The sequence below is a fragment of the Haemaphysalis longicornis genome, unplaced genomic scaffold (genome assembly GCF_048455015.1).
Source record: "Haemaphysalis longicornis isolate Haplotype H1 unplaced genomic scaffold, Haemaphysalis longicornis Haplotype H1 scaffold_1, whole genome shotgun sequence".
NCBI classification, from domain to species: Eukaryota; Metazoa; Arthropoda; class Arachnida; order Ixodida; family Ixodidae; genus Haemaphysalis; species Haemaphysalis longicornis.
Genome location: NW_027526203.1, coordinates 434,681,520 through 434,692,467, shown reverse-complemented (window position 1 = coordinate 434,692,467; position 10,948 = coordinate 434,681,520). Strand labels below are relative to the sequence as shown.

At 44.5% G+C, this 10,948-nt stretch overlaps 1 protein-coding gene across 1 annotated transcript in view; it reads right to left on the bottom strand.

Annotated features, from left to right (window-relative positions):
• Positions 1 to 4,974: 4,974 nt before the first annotated feature.
• Positions 4,975 to 10,948, bottom strand: part of LOC144155765 (uncharacterized) — a 67,086-nt gene continuing 61,112 nt past the window's right edge. The window contains exon 21 of the mRNA XM_077687407.1: positions 4,975 to 6,963. Within this exon, the coding sequence (XP_077543533.1) occupies positions 6,577 to 6,963 (387 nt within the window). The 3' untranslated portion in view covers positions 4,975 to 6,576. The remainder of the gene's footprint in view (positions 6,964 to 10,948) is intronic.

Genomic DNA, 10,948 nt, shown 5'->3' with positions numbered 1-10,948 from the left:
TTATAAAAGCTCTTCCCGCAGCGGCAGATTCGTCGCAACGTGGTCGATCGTACCGATCGTACGATCGTACTGGACTGGTTTAGATATTCTTGGGCTGCTAGGCTTACGTACGCGTAATTTCAGTCGTGTTGTGGCACTCGTGAATGCGCCACTTGCCAAACGATATTCTATCGTTTACCCAAGTCAAAAATAACCGAGACATGGCCCACTGGAGCTAGTTTGTTTTGCCGAAAAAAACTCTGGTTTGCCTCTACTTTTTGGTAGTATGGTTAGCTAGCACAGCTGGGAAAATACATTTCACTACATGGAAAAAGTTGCAACAAACGACGTCTTGTATGTCCTAAAATTTAAAGCTGGCATTTCCCTCTCGTGTTGCTCTTTCAAATCTTGGTGAGGTCGAAGAGCGCGTCATAAAAGCCAGCAGAGACGATAGGGATGAGAGAGAGACCTTTATGAGACAATCGGGGAAGGGAGAGGGCCGAACAGTTGGGAAGAGGAGAAATAAACTTTATTGAGTACAAGGATGAGTCCAGCCTCCTATGTCCAAAAGGCCGGCAATCCGAGCTGCGTCCAGAGCTTGTTGCCCCAGGGCTTGCTGTCGAGCTGGCCAGGGGCCGAGACCTTGACACATGCCTCTTCTGTAACGAAGGCGGAACCCTGACAACACGTAGAAAATTCCCAAGCAACTGGCCAGTACGACGACCAGTGAAGTTCACTGTGGAAAAAGGGAGCATACTTCTCAGGAATTAACGAATCATTCACTGCGCCTGTACAAGGCGAAATATTTGACCAAAATCGAAACTGGTTCATTTACTAGCTCTGTTGGTATCTCGCTGCGCTGATGTTTGCCTCACAAGCAGCAGTGCCGTTTTTTAGATCCAGGTGGTTCAGGGGGACATTTCTTGTAAGAAAGGTGCCACGCATATCACGGCCTCGGTTCATAGCATTCATATTACGTAAGTGTCGGCGCCCTGTCCTAGACAGCAACAGCGGGCATTACCACGAGTCACGCACGACCACCCACACAAAGAAGGCATAGGTAACGTCATGATAACAAGGTCCGGAAGAACGAACCGTTTTAGTGGCACAAACGAAAATACTTAGCTGTTGATATTGTAGCCGACCAGTCAGATTGCAGATAATATAAATGGCAGGAAGGAACTGATGCATTCATCACGGCCGTCTTTCTTTACACTTTGTCTCAGTGTCAACCCCATAGATTATCGCACAGCATGCTGCAGGCAGTGGGTGATAACGGGTCGAGGAATTGCCACTCTTTTACCGATGCCCTAGCGTGCGCTACAGACAACTTTAGTAGGAAAAGTGCTGCGATCACAGCGGCCTCTGTCCGGTGCAAGTTCTCATTTTCCCGGAGGGGGGGAAATGAGAATTCATTTTCACTCTGATTCACTGAGTTCCAATGTTAGGTTGTCATTTAGCCTGCCTACACTAACCTCATCCTGCTCATTCAGAAGCGCGAATGTTTTGAAGAGTTATTTTAAACTCCTGCAATTTGGCTCTGACTGATTCCATGCAGGGTTTCTTATTTTCCCGAGTTTCTTTCTTTCTCCTTCGAGATTCAGCCTTAGCTTGCATCTAACCATCCTATGATCGCTGCTCCTAATCTTACCGTTGCGTCCATGCCATTGACCAATTTCTAAGAAAATTCAGTCACCCTAACACGCATTTGGACCAATTTTCTAAAGTGGGATGGCGCAAGTCGACCATGACCGGCTCCAGAAAATTGCCGGGGATACACCAGCTTGTTGACTGCCTGACCCACCGCTGGGTTGCCGCCGCGCGGCGATACCTCCGCTCGGCGATACCTCCGCTCGGCGATACCTCCGCTCGCCACTTCGCTCTAAGCGGGTCCAGCTCTTCTGCGCTTCGAGTAATGCGGCCTCAAAAGCATGCGTTTGGGTTGGGGCCAGAAGAAATTTCGAATAAAGCGATATTTCGATTAAAGTGATTTCGTTATAACAAGGGATTACTGTAGGGGAAGCTTGAAAGCAACTAAGAGAAAGCTAGCCATCGGGAAAGACCGGATGTACGCATTTAGAGACGAGCAGGGTAACATAACGCACAACTTGGACGAGATAATAAAGGTAGCAGAACGATTCTGCACCAGTCCGTATGCCAGCGACGTTATACCAGGGGAAACTCCTGATCACATGTCGTCAATCAAGTGATGGAAAAATCCACAAAGTATACTAAACCCCTTTACAAGGCGTTTATACATTATGAGAAAGTGTTTCACTCCATACTCACCGCAGCCGTGCTAGAAGCACTAAAAGACCAGGGAATAGGGGAAACCTGCATAAGACTTCTAGATGACATGTATAAGGAATGCACAGGCAGGATAACCCTTCACAAGCAAAGCGATAAATTTCCAATCTCAAAGGGAGTATGACAGGGAGATACCACCTCGCCAAAACTATTCACAGAATGTCTAAAGGGGGCATTTAAAAAGCTCGACTCGGAAAACATAACATTAAGGATAAACGGGGCATACTTTAGCCATTTGAGGTTTGTGGACGACAGTCTTGCTGAGTGACGCTGCAGAACACATGCAAACAATGCTTGAGGAACTACAATCAGAAAGCGCGGCCGTGGGGCTAAAAATAAATATGAATAAATCTAAAGTAATCAGGAATAAGCATGTCAAAAATGTCCTCTTCAGCTTAGGAAACGAAACGCCAGAAATAAAAAAATACAACTACCTCGAACAGATGGTTAGTCCTGATCCCAACCACAAGAGATAAATCCGGCGCAGAATAGGTATGAGGTGGGGAGCACTCGGCAAGCACTCCCAAATAATGAAAAGTAAGCTACCTCTGTCACTGAAAAGAAAAACCTACAACCAGTGCATACTGCCTGTGATGACATATGGAGCTGAAACTTGGCACCTTGCTAAACAACTAGAGTGCAAACTTAGGTTGGTTCAATGGGCCATGGAACAAATAATGTTACGAATAACACTCAAGGACAGGAAACGAGCTACGTGGAGCAGAGAACAAACTAGAGTAGAAGATAATATAGTTCAAAATAAAAAAAAAGAAATGGACTTGGGCTGGCCATGTAACGGGACGAACCCACAACCGGTGGACAATTATGGTAACAGAGTGGATACCAAGAGATGGGTCTAGAGGAAGCAGAAAGCCATTAACCCGATGGAGGGATGAAATAGAGAAATTCGGGGGTAAACTGTGGACTCGAGCAGCGCAGGACAGGAGTGGTTGGAGGTCAGTGGGAGCGACCTTCGTTCTGCGGTGGACCTGAGTATGCTGATGATCGTAAGATAATGGTGATGATGATGATAAAATATATCCATCATCGTGTATGTATATATGTGGTATGAAGAATTTCGGCGTAGGTTGCCGGTCCCCACATGGTCACAATCAATCTGGAGCCCTCCCCTGTGGCGCACCTCAAGCCCGGGCGTATAATTCGGCGCATTAAATCCCACAATGTGAATGTGAATCTGAGTTCCAGTGAATGCAGCTTGGTCTCATTTTCAGTACTGAATGAATATGTATTTAGGACCTCTGTAGGCAAGTGATGATGTCTTCATCCCTAAGAAATGTAAATAAATTATTAGGAGCGCTTCTTTTCCCATGAGTATTCAGGATTGTCTACTGGAAAGAGTAGCAATACTGAAAAAAAGAACATCAATTTCCATTTGACAAGCTGCTGACAAAAATCTCTGCCGAAGGGGTCAATGAAAACTGCAGCCTTTTGTCAGGCTCAGAAAACACAAATAAATTTAAAGTGAGGCGAACATACAGAAACATATTCATTAACTGACCATAGGCTATGAGCATTAGAATGCAATGGTTAGTAGGCTCTTCGAAAAAATGTAAATTATTCCTGTGTGTATGTTTCAGTTTATTTTGTGTGTACATGACATCCACAGTGAAAAGTTACAAAAATGAAAAAAAAAAAAAAAATATGAATGACGCAACTGCCGCTGGTGCTTTTAGGGCGCTTGGCCTTCTATGCCAAGGACTTGAAGGAATAAATGGCAAGAATGAAAGTACCTAAGCCGCGCATGTCTGTGCCAACAATGATGCAGTAAGCTACAAGGCACAATAAAATTTTAAGTGACAACGTAGAGGCAACTCAAAAGAAACCTAACTGGCCATTCAACCTTGGGAGTAGGGGCGGGGGTCATCATTGGCGGGAAGGAGGAGGCTCTGCCCCCCTTGAGAAACACAAGGGTTTGGGCCCCCAAGCACCCCCCCCTCCCCCGTAGTCATGCTTAGAATGCCGAATTTCAGAAATTATACGAAAATTAAAAGGTAATCCCCGCCTTCTCTCTGCTCACACAAATATAGAGAAAAAAGGGAAGCTAGGGCACCTTCCAATTTTGCCATTATGTGCTATTGCAAGTCCCAAACACATTCGCATATTCTCCTTCATCAAGCAGTTAGCAAAGACAATAACTGCAACCAACCACAGGTTGGAAGAGGGCCCAAAAATTTCGATTGGCTTAACACATTACAACCAATCGTGTGCCCCCACAGTAGTATCAGACAAGTTGTGTTACTGCACATGACAGGGATACTTCTGACATCAAGGAAGAAACCAATTCAAACCGCCCACTTATAGCAAACCTCGTTTTAACGAGATCTGTGGCTATAACGAGCATACCTTCATTTCCCGTTAGCATTTTTATACATACATTTTGTGTCGAGATATAATGAAAAGCGGATATAACGAACTGATTTCGGTTTCTCGATGTGTTCGTTATAAGCAGGCTCGTCTGTACACCCACTGCTGCAGTGCTTGCTTGATACTTCGCAGAGTTAGCACTTACTTGCATACATGCGGCCTGGCCAGTGGCATTGGACTATTGCTGTTGGACGCGCTTATCAGGGGTAAATAAGGCTATTTTTTACGGATTGATTACCTACCTTATTCTACATACCCCTTCATGCAGAAGTGACTTCACCACAAAACTTGAGAATTATAGACTTTTGGTAATCCAAATCCAATCTTTATTGTAACGATCCTCTATAACTTACAAAGGCAATACAAAAAATGTTTACAGTAGTATTTTTACACAGGCGTCTAGACTTTAGAAAGCCTGCACCTTTGGCAAAGAAAAAAAAATACAGGTACATAGTTTGATGTCTGGTGGTATGAAAGGGTGAAGCACACAACATATGAACTGAAAACTGACATTTAAAACACTCCTGAACACACAACAGTTGCTTCACAATAAAAAGGACAGCCACCGACCACATGTGAAACTTTGAAAACTTAAACAAGAGATGCTTCTTACAAGTTTTATGTTGTCGGTGTTCATCCTTTTTATTGTAATGTTTCCAACCCAATCTTCTATCGAACCTTTAATTTCAACAAATGCTTCAACGAAAGAAAAAAAAAAAAGCACTTAAAAATGACAAAATTTTTTTTGTTTCTTTTTTAATCCCCCCCCCCCCCCCCTCGAGAAAAACCTAACAATACTCAAAAACATCACACACCCACTTGCCAACCCATTAACACCCATCCACTGAGCAACCCTTTACACTTGAGACTATGCCATACCTGTTCACTAACTCACCGTTAACATTACCCACCCATTAATATCACACTAAGTAACACTGCACATCATCGCAGTTACTGATGCTGGCAAGGTGTCAACATTTTTCCCTGACATGTTTGTCCTTCAGCACATGGCAGCCCTGGCGAAATGGTGGCTCCCGCAGCATTGGTCCATCAACGTTTTCTGGTTGATAGACTCGGGAATGGAGTTTTAAAAATAAGTCACAGCTAAGACAAAAGGTCCCGAGATCTAGAACAGCCATGAGCACTAGCAAAACTGAACGCATACAACACATGAAATTTTGAATTTAACATTCCCATTTTTAACATTGCAAATTCATTAGCATAATTATCCACTAACACCACCTGCCAATTACACATCACACAAAGCCATTCCACACCCATAACACCACCCAATTAGCAACATCGCACATCCAACAACACTACCGCAGTTATTGGTGCTCGCAAAATCCAACCCATCAACATCAGCCAAGTAACACCACACGCTCACAATAGCACACACCCAGTAACACCACTAAGACATCACACATTCAGTAACAACATCACACCCCCAAAACATCACACACGAGGGAGTCTTGATCCCACCAATGTCCTTTTCGAACTCCCTCTTGGCAGCATTTAGGTGGTCATCCGTGCTCGTTGACCAGCTTGCACATGACTATGAGTGATGCGTTTTTCTTTCTTGAACATGTGTTTTTGTGAACGACACACTTGTAAAGTTTGTCAGCTGACACATGAACACGACTGAAGATGCTTCGTTTTGATCATGACACAAGGGGCGGTCCCAATTCCTCGTAGAGTGGCATTCCCCTTCGTCATACGAGTTCATTAGGTGCTCACGACATCCCGAATGAATTCTTGACGAGGTACGTCACTGCTAATGATTATCACCGGTCCAGTGACGGTTGCTACAAATGGAGCAGAAAGCCCTGCGAAGCCAGCCAGCATGAGAAGGGCGTTCACCAACAAAGTGTTGATCGCTGCTCATGTGGCAATGGGCACCACTGCTCAGCGATTTCGGCGAGAATTGCGGCTGCTAGCAGAGTGACGCTCACGAGCACGGCTGTCACGATCACCACGCCGGGCATTGCTGCCAGCCTCTTCCACGTGTCCGGCACTGTCGTCACGCCGCTTGCTCTTGGCTCTTCCTTCAGGTTCCCTACCCTGCCCGCGGTGGTCACCGCGGTGGTCACCTCGGTGGTCGCGATCACCTCGCTTCTCAGCTTGCCCGGTCTCGCGCACCACCCCCGACTGCTTGCGGTCGATCTCAGTGTGCCCCAGCTCGCTGCCACGCTCAGCCTGCCGCCTGGTGCGAGACGAGTCGATCTCGGTGAGCTCCAGGGCATCCTTGTCCACTCCTTCAGGAGCCCGCCGTTTCCCCAGGTCACACCCGTTCTGGGACAATAAGCAGCAACATTATTTAGCACTCCACTTATCAGGAATAATCAGTATGAAAGTTCACTAAAACCAATTAAAAAAAAAAAATCCTCTACTGCTGGATAACGCAGCATTAATCTATTAACATTTTCTTGTTGATAGACTTGGGATAGCGGGCTTTTAATTGCAGCTGAGACAGAGGTGATGCAGCAGACTGACACGTACAGAAGGTATAGCATACTTTTGTTTTGAGTGCGAAATCTAGAACAGCGACAAGCATTAGCAAAAGATAAGATACACAAATCTCGCCCTATCTCAACCCCAGAAGAAATGTATCTACATCTTCCAGAAATTCCAAGCTGTATTTACAACTTATCACAAAGTAGTACAGTACAGCACTCTGCTATGCCAGATTTTATGCTGCTGGAATACAGTTGAACCTCGATATAATGAACCTCGATTTAACGAAATTCGCAGTATAACGAATTTTTTCAAGTTTTCTATCAAAATTTTGCTACATCCATGTATTTTTATCTCGATTTTACGAAGTAATTTCGTGCGGCGCTTTCGATTTAACGAAGTCATGGCGAGAAAGGAAGAACGAAATTCCGGTCGAGGCACGTTTTATTTTGCCTCTCAGAGCCTACATTGAAAACATTCGGTACTCACATTACCTCCTAAAAGGCTAAAATGAAAGAAAAGCGGTGAATTATGCGGTTGACAACAATTAAAAGTGATGAAAGAAGCTGCTCAAAAACCGCTAGCGGTCATGGATGGTTTAATAGTGCGGCCACCATTTTGACGTCTCCATCGTTGCCTACGCCAGCGCCCTCTATGCTTAGGCTGCCAAAGCCTACTACAAGTGTCTTTTTCTACGCGTCCTTGCTCACGGTGCGGCTGCTCTAGGTTGTGCTCGCTAATAATAACCACATTAATATTTTGTTCGTCCATCATTAGATGAGTCTTATAAGCAGCATGAGCACTCCAAGGGAAAGAAAAAGTGTTACGAACAAGAGCCTGAGGAAGTGTTGGTGAAACTGAAGGCCATTGAAGTGATGGATGCCATCGATGTTCTGCGGAGGCACGCAGGCACACGCGTATGTTGAAGAGCAAGCCTTGTTAGCACTGTCAGCATACGAACGTCACGTAAAGCCCACCCTGGTCAAGAAACACCAAGCACTGCTTACAGACTTCTTCACTACGGCTTGAACATTGCGTGCTGGTGGCAATAAATTGCTCTCCGAACGTGGTCAAAACGTGTTCATTAGACAGCTGCGATGCGGAGAAATCGGTTTCTTTAGGGCTTAGTGGGCATAAAAGTAATTGTTCAATTAAATTTAGCCAGAAAATATTTAATGTAAGCTTTCTGCTTTAGCAATAGCACGTAAGCGCTGCTCCACAAAGTGAAGCGGTCCGTGTGTACTCCGCTCAACTCTCAATCATGGCTTCATCTCGAGTGTCGTGGGTGCATCACGCGCCCACACTGCAGAGCCTTTGTGCATGAAAAAAGTCTTTAGAAAGCTTTATAGCGCCCTTTCGCTGTTGGCCCGCCGCGCCTAAGCCTACCACTGAATGGACGAAAAGAGGCGTAACTTCGAACCAGCACTTCGCCGGGGTGAAGTTCACGGGGCATGGACGCGGGTTCAATTGACTAACAGCGGCGTGTATAGTAGTGACCGAAATGAAAAAAAGAAAAAGTGGAAACCTAGTCTGCTATCATATTTAATGAGGCATTGCGGAAAAAGCACCGGTTTTACGACGACATGAACTACTGTCGGCTATCCGAATTCCATTGCCTAAGTGTTGAAGCTCTTAATTCACACAATTTTCGCGGCCAGTTTTAGTGCAAATTTCTGTTTAACTCTTTCGTTACCACGCCTATTCAAATCGATCACCGGTGATCGATGATTTATATTGCCTATTTCGACATGTTGTAGTCGTTTCTCGTACACCTAATGCAGCCAGTGATTAGTCTAGGCATTGCCCTTTTAGAATCAGTTTAAATTTTCCCGCTCCGGCGACATTGAGATTTTTGGCGGCGTTTTTTGCGAGCTGAGGTGCGCGTGTTTTTGACGAAGGGGGCGTGGCTGCTGCACTTGAGAAAAAAGGATGCAGGTCGTGGTTAGGCTGCATTACCATAATATTTTTTTTGTCAAAAGGCTCCTGGAAAGTCAAATACCAAATGATGGGGTCAGCTTTGTAATCCGACAGCGTTGAGAGGTGATAATTACTTGAAAATGGCCCCAGCTATTCACTAATGATCTTTGGTTCGGACAAAGGGCAGCTTTATTCTACCAAAGCTTATTTCTGATGGTCCCCCGCATGTCTAGCAAGTGTGCCTGACATTTTCAACCAGTTTCCAGTAGTTTCGGTTTCGTTTTCGCATTGCGAAATTCATATTTGGCGCTACTACGCAGTTACCCAACTACAAGCTCATTTGCCATGGCGCCTCCGTTGCCCGCTACTGCTCCTCAAAACAAGCATGCCGCTCGCGCTTCCACTTTATCTATGCTATGCTTCTGCGATAAGAGCTTCCGCTGAAAGTAAAACGATAACACCAAGTCGTCGGGTATCAGTTCAGACGAGAAGAACGCTTCCTATTGGCCTTGAACACCGCCAGCTGTTCACCGGCCAGTTTCGGTTTCATACGAGGGTATTTCTAGTGTCGCTTCTTAGTAGTACTGTTTATTCTGACAAAGTCTCCAACAGCCTTGTATTTGTTTCTTTTCGAAATTGTTAGGTGGCGCTGCAATGTAGTAGGCTCGTAGTGCTGAACTCGCTTCACAGCCCGACGGCGGCTTGGTGAAAGCTTGCTGGGCATGATTCTAGCGCATCGTACCTTATTCCTGCAAGCAGGGCTACCATAGTGAGTCAGAACATGATAATAAAACGCAAGTGAAAGTTCTGACTGATGAGCGATCATCAGAACGTCAACAAGCATCCACCAAAGAGTTTGGTTCTCAACTCCAAGCGGATTTTTTCGCATCGCTTGCTTGCCTTCAATATTGTGCCGGTCATAATCATTGACAAGGTGTTTTTACATCACGTGGAGGCTAATTTGGGCCTTTATGAATGTCAAACCACCAGATTTCTTCTAGAGAACTATCCAAAATAGCAATACTTGAAATAGAGGTTGGGCTTCACCACATGGCATGGGCACCACGTGGGCTAACATTTTCTTTTATATCTGACAAATTGTACTTGCGCAACTCAATTTTTTTTCTAGGACGGGTTTTTGAAATGTCTACCTACAAAATGTATATTCTAAATTTTTTCTACTGCACGTGGTTTATTATACATAACTTACTTTTTTCTTTTTTCTTCGACGCGCGGACAAAAATTTCGAATTCGATAATTTTTTTCAGAATCATTATTTAGGAAAACATTAATAAAACTGGTGTCGTTGGAAAGCGCGTGGAATAATCTGCATTGTATGTCACTGCAATGTGTGCCTAACCAATATGTATAGCACAAAAAAATTTTTTGTTAGACCCTTCAAAATTGGTCAATTTCCCGCGGTAACGAAAGAGTTAAGTGGAGAGGTAACTACATAGCAGTTGTTTCCGAGTGGTGGGCAAGGTTTTGAAACCTCAATAACGGGTTAAATTAACTGTAAAATCGGAACCTCGATTTTACGAAATTCCCGATTTAACGAAATTTTTGCCCGCAAGTAAGACTTCGTTATATCGAGGTTAACTGTAACCACAAAGCACAATACATACCGAAATTTTTTCAGTGCACAGGACAAGCACTAGCTTCACTACAGATATAGTGACAGATACGAAAAGTACACACTTAGACACTGGAAGCATTACTGGCCTGATTACGCCCTGTTAAAGGAGCCATATGGACAAAATACAAGTTTGCTTTATCCGCAAGGTTTGGCGTTTTATAGTTCCCCCAGCACTTGTCTGGCAGAAAACGACGCTTTATTCACTGCGAAATTACACATTTCAAGCCAAAATTTTATTTCTCCCACTAAATTGAGTGTTTAATGACGTCA